We start from the raw sequence: 15,110 nt of genomic DNA on the forward strand, positions 1-15,110 counted from the left end.
CATTTTAACCATGCATATCAAGGGCTGTCTAGGTTGGGGAGAGGCGCACGCGGAGGTGGTGGGCGCCGTCTGACCTGCCTCCAGGGTTGAAGAGTCCACGCTCTTGTCTGTTCCGCACAGCTGCCTGCCTGGGCTCCCCTGGATGTGGCCCTCAAAGCTCTAGGTTTTCATTGGAAGGACTCCTGGACAGCTAAAGCCCCCAAAGAAAGAATCCTGCACCCTGGCCTCCCACCCCGCTGCCGCTGGGAGGTGGAGTCTCTTATCACACGCTTTCTCCCTTCCACTCCTGGCGCCCCTAGAACCCAGAGCGGGAAAATCGAGAAGCCGCAAAGTGAGAAAGCGGGCTACGCAAATGACATGCTAACGACATGCAAATGAACCCGCCGAGCAGGAGTCGGGGCCACTCAGAGGAGGGGACGAGGTTGACAGAAGCGGCTGCGGGCCCCGGGCACGCCCCCCCGCCTCGCCCGGAGGCCTCCCCGCCCGGCTCCCTGGAGACGCGGAGGTGGTCCCGCCCACCGGAGCCCTGCGGCCCGCCCCTCCGGTCCCCGCCGCCGCCCGGCGTCCTGCCGCCTCCACCGCGGGCGGGCCGGGCCGCAGGAAGCCGCGCTCCGCCGGAGTGGAGCCGTTCCTCCGCCGGGCCGGGGCGAGCCGGTGAGCGGGCTCCCCCCACAGTCCCCAGCGCTGTCCTCCCCCGCCGGGGTCCCTGTGAGCGCCGTCGCGGGCCCGCCCCGCCGTGGACCTCCGGGGCCCCTTCCCGCCTGTGGGTGGTGAGGGTCCAGAAAAGCCTCTTGTCCGGGTCCTGGGCCGCCCCAGCCTGCGATGGCCTGAGGGGTGAGGGGACAGGCACCAGCCAAGGCCTGGGCTGAAACCTCCACGGGGACGCCGCCTGGACGTCCCAGAAGCCGCACCCAGAGGAGATCCATCTCGGGGAGGGTGGGAAGCCGGGTGGGAGGAAACTAGATCCCGACAGCGGGGACTGAGCCAGGGTGACAAGAGGTCAGGAAGTGCCTGCTGCCTATCCCATCCCCCTTCCAGGCTGTGGTCAGCCTGCCCCTGCCCTGACGGCGGGGCACCTTTGGAGGCACAGAAGGGAGGAGGGTGGCTGGCCCCAGCCGGCCCACCTCTGGAACCGCCTCCTTCCTTCCCCGGCCCCTGCCGGGTGCAGGGATGTGCGGGCTTGTCAACCCCAAGCCCAGGCTGGTTCTTGCTGCTCTCCTGTTCAGCAGGAACCCGCACTGCTGCCTGTCCTGTGTCCTGGGCTTCGGACCCGGGATCCTGCCTGATGTGGAGCCTGGGGAGAGAGGGCGTCTGCAGGGTCTGGCCCTCCTTCCGCTGCTGGTGAAGCTGGTGATTCCTTGTTTTCCTCTCACCAGCTCTCTCACCACGGGAAGGGGACGGAGGGAGAGGTGGCGGCCCCTAACCCCAAAGCCCTGTGTGAGAGCATCCGCTCACCCTTTTGCCCATATCTGCACGCTCAGAGGGGCTGGGAATGGATTCTGAGGGCCTAGCTAGGCCTCTGTCATCAGATGAGAAGCCCTAAAAATCAGCCCAGGGGCTGTGTGTGACGGGAGAAGGACAAGAGCTGTCGTGTGAACTTCTGCCCTGCCCACAAACCCAGCTTCAGGCCACCTGGGCATGAAGATGGTCTCACTCAGGGTGGGGGACCCCTGAGGGCGGAGGTCGGCAGCTCCTGCGGAAAGCTGCTCGCCTCCAGTCCCGGGAAGGGAGAGTGAAGTGTCTCCAGCCGCGTCTCCCTCCTTTGCCCCAGCCACGCACCAGGCAGTGATTGTGACTCCTGGTTCCCAGTACCAAGGGAAGACCACTTCTCTGCTGGGGCAGAGGTGGAGCCGGAGCCCCCATCTCTGCTCTGCTCCGCTCTGCTCGAGTCTTCTGGAATGGACGAACCTACCGGGAAACCAGGTCACCCTTGTTCCTGGGCTTGCCTGCCCCCCGGGGAACACAGGTGGGTCACATTAATGTTACGTTTTGTGCTCAGGTGGAGGCTGGGTGCGGGGCTGTGGAAAGGTCCTGCTCGTGGTATGGAAGGTGGGGAGGAGGAGGGGGGCGACAGTGATAAACAAGGGAAGGACCCACTCCAATGTGGTGTGAGAACTGCTGTTGCAGAGAGAAATACAGGAAAGGGCCTAGCCTAGCCTGGGGTAGGGGTCAGGGTAGCTTCCTGGAGGTGCTGCTGGAGCTGAATCTTGAAGGACCAACGGGACTTCTCTCTGGCTGAGGATTTTAGAATCTCGGCAGCCAAGTTCCGGAGGGGGAACCAGCTTGCTGGCGGACAGAAAAGCTATGTGTGTGACCCGGGAATTGGGGGTGTATGGGAGGGGATAGCCTCCTTGTGGAAGGCCAAAGTCTTCAAGACAGCTCCCAGAGGGAGGCCAGGGCAAAGAGAGAACAAAGGTGCTTAGGGTTTCCTGGGCTCTGATTGTCTGAGGGCCCGGAGGGAGGAGAAACTAGCTCCACGGAAAGGTTCAGAGGGAACGTAAGTGCAGAGCGAAGGTCAGGGTCCTGGACTAAGGGCACGAAGAGACGTCTCCGTGGAGGGGCTGGACAAGGGTGGAAGGAGAGGGGACCAGGGCGGGGAGGGGCGCCTTGGGGGAAGCGGGAGGAAGTGAGGGTGCTGGAGGGAAGGCCGGCGGCCCTTCTGGGAGGAGGGGGAAGGTGGCAGGTCAGGGAGGACCGAGGGGCCGCGTGCGTGGGGAGGGGGGTGAGCAGTAGAGTAGGGTGGGGAGACTTGGCATTCACAGAGAGGATCAGGTGGCACACAGGACTCGAGGTCCCCCCCCCACACACATGCCCCACACTCTCCGGGGCTGGGGATGAATGGGCTGCTCCCCTTGGCAGGGCCCCTGGGGGTCCTCTGGGGAGGGAAGAGGCCTTGTGGCTGGAGAAGGGATTGGAGCCCGTGAAGGAGGCAGTTAGGGTGGGTCCGGCTTAGGTGCTGTGTTAAAGCTCCTGGGCCCTGGGGTGGGGAGGGAAGGGTGGGGTGCTGGGCTTGGCAGGAAGGGGGTTTCATATTTCTGGTAGTTTCCTGAGTTTCCATGGATCTTCGGGGCCTGGGGCTAAAAGGAGGGAGGCTGTGGGAACAGGAGCTCCTGGGATCCTTTGGCTCTTTGGAGAGCCAGGATGGAGGGGACTGGAAGAGGGCTCGACATCTGGGGAAGGGGCTGGGGCTTTGCGGCCTGGTTAAGGCAGCTTCTGTGATGGGGGGAGTGGCCTGGGTGGTGGCGAGGAACCAAGGTAGGACTGAGTCAAATATGTGAGGGTGTGCGTATCTGTCTGCAGAGCGTGCGACCCTGTGAGTTTGTGTGTGTCCTTATGTCTGTGTAGCACGTGTCTGTCTGTGTGCATTTGATTGTATGTCTCTAGGCTTGTCCGAGTTTGTCTCTTTAAGTGTGTGTCTGCGTAAGTGTATGTCTGTGTGTCTCTGTCTATGTCTGTGTGCATCTGTGTCTGTGTGTCTCTAGACTTTTCTGTATGTGTCTATGTGTGTATCTGCATATAAATCTGTGTGCCTGGGTGGTTCCATGTGTTTCTCTCTGCCTGTCTGTGTGGTGTGTGTCTGGGTGTGTCTGCGTGTGTATCTTTTTTTTTTTTTTTTTTTTTTGGCTGCGTTGGGTCTTCGTTGCTGCGTGCAGGCTTTCTCTACTTGCGGCGAGCGGGGGCTACTCTTCCTTGCGGTGCGCGGGCTTCTCATTGTGGTGGCTTCTCTTGTTGCAGAGCACGGGCTCTAGGCGCGCGGGCTTCAGTAGTTGTGGTGCACGGGCTTAGTTGCTCCGCGGCATGCGGGATCTTCCCGGACCAGGGCTCGAACCCGTGTCCCCCGCATTGGCAGGCGGATTCTTAGCCACTGTGCCACCAGGGAAGCCCTCTGCGTGTGTATCTACGTAAGCCCTCGTTTAGCTGTTCTGTGTACACTCCTGGGGGGCCCCAGCCCTGTCTTGTTCACCTCAGCCATCACAGCAGCACTGACAGTGAACCTGGCTGTTGATGTGGCATTGCAAAAGCCCGTGTTTGTGAGCAGGGAGCCTGGTTATGAATGTCTGGAAGGTGTCCGTGTGTGCCTGTGTGCCGTCGGGGCTAGGCTGGCCCAGACGCCTGCTCCATTCTGTAAGCGATTGTCTAGTGCTTTTGCCGCGTGGTGTGTGCGGGCGGGCCAGGGCTGGCTGGGAAGTCCCACCTGCTGACCACTAAGTGATGTCACAGCCAGAAGGAATTCCACCCACCTGCCTTGTCTCACTTATGGCTCACCTGCTTGCCCCTCCTGTCCCTCGCTCCAGGCTTGCTCTGGGAAGTAGGTGGAAGGAGATGCCAAGGCCAGCGCATGGGCCTCTGGCCATCTCCCAGGGGGCGGTGCCCCTCTGTGATACCTGGTGCTGGGGCAAGAGGAAGGGATGGTTTCAAGCGCCCAGGGAAGGTGGCAGGTGGGCCAAGGGAGGGCTGGCAGCTCCATTCTGTCCCTTCCGCAGGCGGCCCGGGCAGTAGGAGCGGTGGCCGTGAGGCTGGGGCAGCAGCACTCGTAGCCGAGGATGCCCCAGGCCCTGGAGTGTTCGGAGGGCTGCTGGGCCTGGATGGTGCTTCTGGCCTCCGTGGTGACCCAGGGCCTCACCCTGGGCTTCCCCACATGCATCGGCATCTTCTTCACTGAACTGCAGCGTGAGTTCCAGGCCAGCAACAGCGAGACCTCCTGGTTCCCCTCCATCCTGACGGCCATGCTCCACGCAGGTGGTGAGCAGCCAGGGGAGGGAAGGAGGGAGGGACGGCAAAGAGCCTGGGCGGGGGAGGAGGCCACTACCTCCCTGGCCTCCTGGGTCCCTCTCTCCGAGGCCACAGGTTTTGTCTTGTGCTGTGTATCCCTAAGATCTCCTCTGATTTCAGCAGGGCCAGTTCCCCTGCCTGGAGTCTGGGGGGGCTGGGCTGGACTGGGCTGGGGAGGGGCAGAGGGTGGAGAGGCCCCTAAGATGTAAAGCGGGTCCCCTTGATGCCCGTGGGAGGATGGATCCAGACTGTAGGCGTGCCGGGCACTCAAGCACAGACTGGAGGAGGAGTGGCCTGGGATCCTGCTGGGTGATCTCTCGGAACCTCAGTTTTTTCCTCTGCAATATGGGAGTAACACCCAGTATCCCATCCTGCCCACCTCCCACACAGGATTGGAGAGAAGATCGCATGAGGTCCCGGCCAGGTCTGAGGGCTAGGGCAATGGAAGCAGCTGTGAATTATTAGTATTTTGGAGACCCTCATCGGGGCTTCAGGGTGGGAAGGGGGGCTCAAGGAAGACACCAGGAGCAGGATGGGGGCAGGGCAAGAGCCCATCTTTCACCAGGAAGCAGAGGGGGTGTTGCAAGGGCTGGGGAGACGGAGGGAGGGCTCCTCCAGGGATGTGAGCACCTCACCCTGACCCCAGGGAGAGGGAAGGGCAGGGGCTGCGCAGGAGGGTTCTCCACAGTAGTCTTGGGCTCCTGGAAGATCTCCAGGAAGAGCTGCACAGGCAGTTTCCTCAGAGGGGCCTGGTCAGCTAGAGCCAGACCTCACAGCCCGCCGGGCTCTCCCCACGGGTGTGTTTGCCTGTCTCAGCTGATCCATCTCCCTGCTTACCTCCTGCCCTGCCCTCCACCTGGCCCCAGCAGCCTGCTTGTTATTCCAGGTCCTTCCCTCGAATGGGGAGGGAAGTCAGCCTGGGATAGAAGCCACCCTCACTGCAGTGACCCCTGAACATGCTTCCTGGCAAGGAGCAAGGCCGGGCCTGGCCCAGACCGCATAACCTTTTCGTCAGCAAGGTTGGGCAGAAGTGGGAATCTCAGACAGTCCCTTCCCTGCAGCCAGAGAGGGGTCTGGGCCAGGGGCTGGGAGCCAGGCGTTCGCTGGGGACCTCACTCCCGCACCAGCTTTAGACTCATGCCTAGCAGGTGTGCCAGCATCTCAGCGGGCCCGGGACTGCTGTCTGTCTGTCTGTGTCACACACACACACACACACACACACACACACACCCCTTTAGCCCACGCTCATTCAGAGTATCATGGAAATTTTAAACTTGAAAGTGTCCTTGATCCTAAGTACCTCTCACCCCCACACGTTTTAGAGGTGAGGAAAGCAAGCACAAAGTACAAGGCCTTGCCGGTGTTGCAGAGTGAGTTCAGGGTGGAAGCAGAAACACCTTGCTTCCCAGCGCCCCACCCCGCGCCCTTGGCTGTCTCGGCTGAGCTGGCACACATCCCAGCCCCTCACCCCCAACTCAATGACGCAGGGCTTTCCCCAGTGTCACCTTTCCAAAGTCAGGCCAGAGTATGGAGTGGGAGAGATGTGTGAGTCAGCAGTCATGTCCACTTCAAAGCCTTGCCTCTCCCTCTATGGCTGCCTCTCCTTGATTACCTCTGAGGACGGGCCGCTCACTTCCCATGTTCGCTCCCATACTCGTACTGGCTCACACCCACACATCCTCTCTCCGCGCCAAACACACAGACACACACCGAGCGCACACACACACTGTCCTTGTCCCTTTGGCTGCTCTCTGGGAGAGCAACTCTGGAGAAACTCTGCTGTGTGTACTCGGGGGCAGGGTACTTGGTGAATGGGGCCCTGTGAGGTGTCGAGAGCAGCCGGCCAGGACTGGCTCAGTTCTACTCTGGGTCTGCAGTGGTGAGAAAGCAGCTCAGGGTGGCGGTGGGTGAGGGAGAACAGGCCCCTCTCTACCAGGAGCTAAACATCTGGGTGCAAGACCTTGGTGGTGGCTGGAGGGGGTTGGGGGGAGAGGGTACCCCACCTGCTTTTCTCCAGAGTGCCCCAGAGGCCGGAGCCAGCGGGTGAAGGGTGGCCCAGGGCCCCAGGCTGCCCACCCTGGACAGGTTGAAGGATGGTGGGAGGGCTGTGGCCAGTCTTCTTGAGGATGGGGGAGGGGGAGCAGGGGCTGGAGGCGCTCACCATGATTCAGCTGCCCTGGGACCCTCGCCCGCCAAGACAGACCCCCATGAGGGGCGTCCACCCAGGCCACAAGCCAATCCCATTTCACCTGGACGGAAGCGGCCTCAGGTCGGTGCAGTGAACGGCCTCGGTCTGTACCTCCGGGGATCCTTGTCAGGGTCAAACGGAATATTTGCAGCACCTCACCTCACAGCTGGCCAGACATCCCCCAGTCTGACCCCTCAGTCTCTGGGGGAGGAAACTGCAGCACGGAGAGGGATTGGCGTTGCTTGGCCCGTAGCCAGTCTGTGGCAGGGCGGGGCTCGGAACCCAGGTCTGGATGCTCCGGGGCTTGTGCCCGTTGAGCCACCTGCTAGTTCCTGCTGGAAGCCCCTCCCAAGCCCACCGTCCCCCTCCCTCTGACCTCGTCGTTCTGCTGCCACCTGCCGGCTGCCTCTCCGCACAGGACCCTTGGGCAGCATCCTGGTGGGGCGCTTCGGCTGCAGAGCGGTGGTGATGCTGGGCGGCGTGCTGGCCAGCCTGGGCATGGTGGCCGGCGCCTTCTGCTGCACCCTCGGCCAGCTCTACCTCACGGCGGGCTTCATCACAGGTGACTGTCATTCCGTGTCCAGGATCGCTGGGGAGCTACCGGGTGCGAGGCCGGAAAGGGCCAGGCGCGGCCACCAGGGCAGGCCAAGCGCCAGATCTTCTGGGGCTGCCTGCAGTCACGCGGGGGAGAGGAGCGACGAACAGAGAGGAGCGAGAAGGGTCATGTCTGATCGTGACAAGCGCCTGAGAAGACAGGACAGCTGACGCGATAGTGTCCTGGCTCGGCTGGGGGTGGGTAGAGATTAAACAAGTAAAGAGGTAGAAAAACTAAAGCAGCCAATGCGGAAGGTAAAGCAGGGTCGGGGGAGGTTGGTGATTCAGCAGGGCGGTCGGGAAAGGCCTTGCAGAGAAGGTGGCCTTTGGGCACGAGGAGGTGAGGGAGTCTCTGCCAGCAGGCTGTCTGGGGAAGAGCATTTCAGGCAGCAGGTACAGCAAGAGCAAAGGCCCAGAAGTGCTCAAGGAGCAGCGCGGAGGCCGATGGGGTAGAGGGCCGTGAATGAAGGGTCAGAGGGGTGGCGGGGGGGGGGAGACCAGATACAGGTTTAGTCCCTAAAAGGTTGTGTAGTGAGATGGGAAGCCACGTGAGGGGGTCGGGCCAGGGGACGTCATCCAGCCGCTGTCCGTGAAGCAGTGAGCGCTGCTCTGGCTGCGGTGTTGAGAAGACACCAGAGGGGGCTGGGCTGGGAGCGGAGAACAGGTAGGGGCGTGGTCTTCACCCCGCCGGGATGTGGTGGTACCTTCAACCGGGGTGGTGTGATTGGGGTGATGGGAAGTGGTCGTGTTCAGGACTGCATGTGAGGTGCAGAGAAGGGGCCAAGGATGACCCAAGAGCCAAGAAGGGTGATACCCAGGGGAGACTGGAAGAATGGAGTAGCCACTAACTACAGTGGGAAACTAGGGGAGGAGCAGGTTCTCGGGAGGACGGGAAGCTCAGCTGTGGACACATCCAGCCCGGAGTTCAGGGAACAGGCCTGGGCTGGAGCGGGCAGCTGGGGAATCCTGAGATGGCTGGTACTCAAGTCTCGAGGGGCGGTATCGCCCTGCTGTCACTAAGGGGACAAGGGAGGACGGATGTAAAGGACTGAGGCCTGAGGCCCAGGACACGGACACTCCAGTGGTTAGCGGCCTGGGCAGGAAGAAGTGACAGAGAGGTATAGAAGGAGCACCAGGAGAGTGGGGTTTCTTGAGAAAGGAAGTGAGGAAAGTGCGCAAGCAGGAGGGAGTGATCGACTGTCAAGCCACCGATGGGTCAGACCGAGTGGGGCTCAGACTCCATCTCTGGCTTTGCAAAGTGGAGGCTGGCGGCTTTGATAAGAGGAATCCTGGAGCAGAGGTAAGGATGAAAGCCTGATTGGAATAGGTTCAAAAGAGAACAATAGGGGCGTTCCCAGGTAGCCTAGTGGTTAGGATTCTGGGCTTCCACTGCCGTGGCCCTGGTTCGATCCCTGGTCGGGGAATTGGGATCCCACAAGCCGTGTGGCGCGGCCAAAAAAAAAGAGAGAGAGAAAGAAGAGGAGGAGGGAAACTGGAGACAGTGGAGATAAACAGTATTTCCAAGAAACGTTGATATAAGGGGAGCAGAGAAATGGACCAGTACCCAGAAGAGACTGATGTCAAGAGTTTTGTTTTAACGGGAGAAATAACAATGAAGGAGAATGATCTAGTAAAGGGGGGATAATGGATGCCGCAGGAGAGAGAAATTGCTGGAGGGATGTGCCTTCAAGCAGACGGGATGCAGGACAGAAGTGGAGGGTTGCCCTTGACTGGGAGCACGGACTGTCCGTTGTGACAGACGGGAAGGTAGGTGGTCAGCTGGCAGTGAGGAGGGAGGTGTTGGGGTGCTCAGAGGAAGAAGGCCTGGTGGTCCTCTAAGAGGGGGGAGAGTAAATGGTCGAGGGGACCACAGTGGCACCGTGGGTGGCCCGAGGGCCCGCCTGAGGCCCGTGGTCACGGCGTGGTTGTGAACTTTCTCTCCAGCATGTTCAGCTGTGCACGGAGTGGGTGGGGAGGTGGCATCCAAGCTGAGTCAGGAGAGGAAAGTCTGAGGGAAGCATATTCCAGCCAGAGGGAATGGCAACTGCAAGTGTCCGAGTAGGTGGGCAGCTTAATGTCCAGAGGAAGAGAAAGAGACTGATGAGGCTTGATCATGGCGAGTGACAGGGACAGTGGCCTGAGATGGCACCCAAGAGGTGGCCGGGGGCCAGACCGTGCAGAGCCTTCCAGGGCACAGTAAATACTTGGGCTTTTTTTTCTAGGTGTGATGGGAAATCTTTGGAAGGTGTTAAGCAGCAGAGAGACTTAACCTGATTTAGGGTTTTGAAAATCCCCCTGGTGCTGTGCCAGTGGGAACGGGTGTGCCCCTGGCAGCCTTGAGAGGGCAGATCTGAGGGGTGGGATGTTTCTAGGGAGGTGGTGAGGTAGGCTGATTCCATCTTAAATCGCTGGGGACCTGGAAGTGGGTCTGCGCTGGAACGGAAGGAGAACAGACCTGGGACGTGACCCCAGGGTCCCTGCGCTGGGTGCGCCCTGGAGCTGGTCCCCCCTCTCCTTCCGCAGGCCTGGGCATGTGCTTCAGCTTTCAGTCGAGCATCACGGTGCTGGGATTCTACTTCACCCGCTGGCGGGTGCTGGCCAACGCGCTGGCCTCGGCAGGTGTCTCCCTGGGCATCATGCTCTGGCCACTGCTCTCCCGCTATCTCCTGGAGGACCTGGGCTGGAGAGGCAGCTTCCTCATCTTCGGCGGGGTTCTTCTCCACTGCTGTGTCTGTGGGGCCATCCTGAGGCCCGTGCCTGCCAGTGTGACCCCTGAGACCAGAGAAGGCCTCCCTCCACCTTCCAAGAGACCCGCACGAGGCTGCCCGGCAGCGCACGGTCGGGCCATCCAGCGCCACCTGGCCTTGGATGTCCTGCGGCACAACGCGGGCTACCGCGTGTACACGCTGGGAGTCGTCTGGATGGTCGTGGGTTTCCCGCTGCCCCACGTCTTCCTGGTGCCGTATGCCGTCTGGCACGGGGTGGACGAGCACAGGGCGGCCCTGCTCATCTCCCTCATTGGCTTTAGCAACATCTTCCTGCGGCCCATGGCTGGGCTGGTGGCAGGCCGGTGGGACTTTGCCAGTCACCGCAAGTACCTGTTCAGCCTGGCAGCCCTGCTCAACGGGCTCACCAACCTGGTGTGCGCGGCGTCAGCCGACTTCCGGGTGCTGGTGGGCTACTGCCTGGTGTACAGCGTGTCCATGAGCGGCATTGGCGCTCTCCTTTTCCAGGTCCTCATGGACATTGTCCCCATGGACCGGTTCTCCAGCGCCCTGGGCCTCTTCACCCTCCTGGAGAGCATCTCCATCCTCATCTCCCCGCCGCTGGCTGGTGAGGCCCTGGGAGGGAGGGCAGCCAGGTGTGGCCTGCGCAGGGCATGGGGGGTCGCAAATAGGAACAGTCTGGAGATTTGGGCCGCCTCCAGCATCTCAGGGTTAGAGACTTGGAATCTGTGATTTTCTCGAGCACCTCGGGGGACTGGCTGTAGCCTGTTGCCCAGCTGGCGCTCGGGGTATGAACAGTGAAAAATAAGGATTTTCCTACCAGACTTATCTCAGTCCTTTGTCTTCCCTTCTGTACCTCTGGTTTCTTATCAGTAAAGTGGGGATGGCAGTAGAATCTACCTCATAGGCTTGTTGTGGGGGTCACAGGTGTCGTATAACAAAGAGCTTAGTAGAGAGCCTGGCACACGGTAAGTGCTATGCACATGTCTGCTGTTATTAACATCCTCTGCCTGTGGGGCCCGGGCAAGTCATTTTCCTTCTCTGAGCCACAGTATCATCTGCGAAATGCAGACGAGAACACCTGCCATACCCATTCCTACACCTGTGCCAGTCACGGGGTGGGCAGGGCTGAATACAGAGAACTAGTCCCCACCTCTCAGGGCTTACCTTCTGGTGGAGGAGTCGGGGATTAGAGCAAAGAGGCCCCTTTGCGAACATAATGGTGATCTGTGCCGGGAGGGAAACGAACAGATACGGAAGCAGAGACCCACAGGAGTGGACTTGCTGGGCAGCTGAGCAGGTGACATTCAGAGTAAAAGGGAAGGTTTGTGAAGCCCGTGGTGCCGGGGGGCGGTCAACAGACAGCACGGTTATTACAGCCGGACGGCGGGGACTCCTCCCAAGCGTGGCATTGGAAGTCCCAGTTTCCAAGGGCGTTCTCCAAGCCGACAAGCGGGGAGGGCTATCCAGGAGGAGGTATGGCGGGCCTGGGGTATGGCTGAGCAGGTACCCCAGACGCCACTGGCCCTTGAGTCCTTGGCTTCCTACCACCGAGGGCAAAGGAAGCATGCCCTGAAGTGCTCATCTGGCCCGCCCAAGGGCTCTTCCTGCCCGGACTGGGGCTGGTTTAGTGTTTCCTTTCCTTTCATTCAACAAATACCTACTGAGTTCCCACTAGGTGCCAGCCACGGTTCCTAGTGCTGGGGAGGCAGCAGAGACAACGATAAAACCCCTGCTCTCACAGAGCACACAATTTAGCAGGGGTGGGCGGGAGGCCTGGTAGCCAAGGGCAGTGGCCTAACTTGCTCTCTGTCCCCTAGGACTCCTCCTAGACACCACCAGCAACTTCAGCTACGTTTTCTACATGTCAAGTTTCTTCCTCATCTCAGCCGCCCTCTTCATGGGTGGCAGTTTCTGGGCCCTGGGGAAGATGGAGGGGCAGGGCCCGCAGGCTGAGGTGCAAGGAGCTGTAACAGAGGCTGCCCCAGAGCAGGGCCTCACTGTGGAGGACACAGACGGTGCCAAGAAGCGGCTGCGCGTGGAGATCATGAATGTGACCAGCGTCTGAGCCCCGGGATCACCCACATGTGTGACCGGCCTCTGAGCCCTGAAGTCAGTGAGTCCTGCCTCAGTCCAGGAATGTCCAGCTACTTCGCCAGAGGCTGGGGTGAAGGGCTGCCCAGAAAGCCTGAAGCAAAGGCCGTCTGGGTTCTGCACGTCGGGACTCAGCCAGGAGTTGGGACCTTAGAGGCTGGCCTCCTGGCTGGCTCGGGCTTCCTTCTAACCAGCAGAATCCAGGAGCGGATCCTCCTGACTTTTTTGCCGGGGCACCAGAGCACCTGGGGCCCGGGAAGGTGGGTCTGAGCCCAGCTCAGGTCTGTCACGGCTGCCTTGGCTCAGCTGGCTGCCTACGCTGCTGCTACAGCTCCACACGCTGGACCCTCAAGTCCAGCCCGGGTGCCTCCCATGTGATCTCTTTGTCCTTCACCCTCTAGACAGTTCTGAAGAGCTCAACCCTCCTCCAAGTCCCTCCTGCCCGCCTTCTTCCCAGGTGGCCCAGCCCTTGCCCGCAGGGCTGCCCCCAGCACAGGTAGCTGGGCCTCATGCTACCTGGAACCTTGGGAAGAAGGGCTTTGTGAGAGACTGTGTTGCAGTGGTGGAGCGCCAGGCTGAGGGTCGGCCTGGATGCAGGATTTGGGCAGATTAAATGTCAGGTGGAGCAGCCGTCCTGGCGACGGTGCAGAGAACGGGAGGGGAGCCCCTGGCTTGGGTCCTAGAATCAGTGAAGTCTGAGGGCCCCCCTGCATACTCAGCAGGGCCTGCTCTAGGGTGTCCTCCCTCCTCTGCCCCATCCTGTATCTTGGCTGGGAACATCAGTGCTGGGGGGGGGGGCGGGGGGGGGCCCCACATCAGACCAGGGGAGGAAGGATTGCTAGGCAGGGCCCCAGGACCTCTGTGGAAATGGAGCTGCTTTTGCAGCAGAAGCCCTTTCACTCCCCTCTCGTGTCATCCTTTTCTCCCTGCTGTGTCAGGTGTCAACCCTGGGATAAGTGGCTCCTGGGCCAGCTGCCAGGCCATCCCTGCTCCCCATTGGCCTGTGTGTCTGGCCTGGAAGTCAGAGCTTCTCCCCCAGACCCGCCGCCACATACTCTTTTTGCTGGTGCCTTCCCTGAGGTCATCACCTGGGGGCTGGCTGTCATCAGCCCAGGATTGTCCCAACAGTGTACCAGCTGAGTGAAAGGAAAAACAGAGTTTGTTTGAATTACACACAAAAACATTTTCTGCAGCGGGTTATAAACCCTGTGAACTAACGAAGCTAGAAAAGAGGCCTGGAGTTAAGTGTTCCCCCATCCCCCTTCAGGGCTACTCCCACCAGGGACCTTGTTTGTTGATTCAAGCTCAGCCAGGTTTCAACAAGAAACTCTTATCAGGAGAACTGATTTTATGACCCGACTCCAGCCTTCCTCCTGCACAAGTCCAACTGGCGTGAGTCAGCATCCTTGGGGATGCTGTCTCTTCCAGGACTCATGAGTGCCCCCTTCTGGCCAAAAGAGGTAGTACGGAGGTGAAGCAAAGGGCTCTGGGCTGGAATAGAGACCTGAATTCACGTTTGACTGCCATAATTTGCTGTGTGACTCTGGACAAATTGTCCACCATTTCTGGGCCTTGAAAAAGGAGGAGGTTGGCCTAGATAAGTTAAAGTCTCTTCCAGTTTGAAAAGTCTGATCCTGAAGACCCCCCATTGCCTCCCTGCCCCCCCATCCTGTCCTGTACTCGGTCACCATCCGCAGCTTATGCACTGAAGGGGGACTCCACAGCTGGACACGTTTTACCAGGTCCTGCCACCTTCTCCATCTTAACTGAGCAGAAAAGGAGCGGTGGGGCTGGTGGGTAGATGAATACTTTTTGGTGCTAGTAGCCACAAGCCTTTGAAACGTGTATCCCCTTTTAGGCCCACTTCCTGAAAACTGCTTTCTTTCAAGGAAAAAAGATATTAGTAAACATTTAGCATAGGGAACTTTGACCTCCTCTGCCCCCTCGGCAAGAGTGATGATAATCTCTGGGCAGAATTCCTTCAGCAAGTATTATTGAGCATCTACTGTGTGTCAGGAACTGGGCAGAGAGGAGTTAAGACCTGGTCGCTGCCCTCAGCACAAAACCAAGGACTAAGAATTCTTCCCAAAGATGAGGGCCTCTGAATCCTTAGGAGGGGACAAATGAGGGAGGCTGGGGTGGCCCATCTGTTTCCAGAACCCACACTTAGCTGATCCTGGGATTCCTCTAGAGAGGGTCTAGATTAGTTCCTGACCAGGAGCTCACTTCCATCCTGTCCCCAAGCTCTGAGCTCCTGGTCCCCAGGCCTTTACTGCTCTGTCCAGACAGAAGCAGAGAAGCCCCCTAGCCACCTTGTGCTGAGATATACTTCCCCAAGTCGAATCAGCTCCCCTCAGAATGTGAAGGGCCTGGTGAGGGGCCTGGGGCCACTGTCCTGCAAGAAGCAGCCAGGGTACCCAAGCACCCAGACTATGGTTATAACTCCTGCCCCAGCGGTGTGTGCATAGGGCAGGGTCTGATCACAGGGACCTGAGCCCACCACGGAGGTGGAGGCTGCTCTCAACGGGGCTGTGGTAGGCTGGAGTGTGGCAGCCACTCTGCCCTCGTGCCGGGCCCAGGGCAACAGGAGTATGGCCCTTGCCCTCAAGAAGCTCGCAGCCCAAGCCCCTTTCATCCCCACATTTTCAAGCACGACTGGAGTCTGGGAGGACCACCTTCCTCCCTGGTGCTCTGTCCCCTGTGCCTATGAGGTCTGGGTCACACGCCCCCTTCCT

General features: G+C 60.0%; 1 protein-coding gene across 5 annotated transcripts; it reads left to right on the forward strand.

Annotated features, from left to right (window-relative positions):
- Positions 1 to 564: 564 nt before the first annotated feature.
- Positions 565 to 12,349, forward strand: SLC16A5 (solute carrier family 16 member 5). 5 transcript variants are annotated; one of them, XM_028499446.2, is made up of 6 exons: positions 565 to 654; positions 1,772 to 1,966; positions 4,485 to 4,743; positions 7,380 to 7,523; positions 10,079 to 10,888; positions 12,102 to 12,349. In XM_028499446.2, exons 3-6 carry the CDS (start codon positions 4,545 to 4,547, stop codon positions 12,347 to 12,349), a joined length of 1,401 nt encoding a protein of 466 aa, XP_028355247.1. In that variant the 5' UTR covers positions 565 to 654; positions 1,772 to 1,966; positions 4,485 to 4,544. The 5 variants fall into 5 exon arrangements, with proteins under 5 accessions (XP_028355247.1, XP_028355250.1, XP_028355249.1 ...); XM_028499449.2 differs by having other exon boundaries at positions 4,671 to 4,743; XM_028499447.2 differs by having other exon boundaries at positions 567 to 654; positions 1,810 to 1,966.
- The last annotated feature ends 2,761 nt before the right edge of the window (positions 12,350 to 15,110 follow it).

Source organism: Physeter macrocephalus, chromosome 14 (assembly GCF_002837175.3).
Source record: "Physeter macrocephalus isolate SW-GA chromosome 14, ASM283717v5, whole genome shotgun sequence".
Classification (NCBI taxonomy): domain Eukaryota; kingdom Metazoa; phylum Chordata; class Mammalia; order Artiodactyla; family Physeteridae; genus Physeter; species Physeter macrocephalus.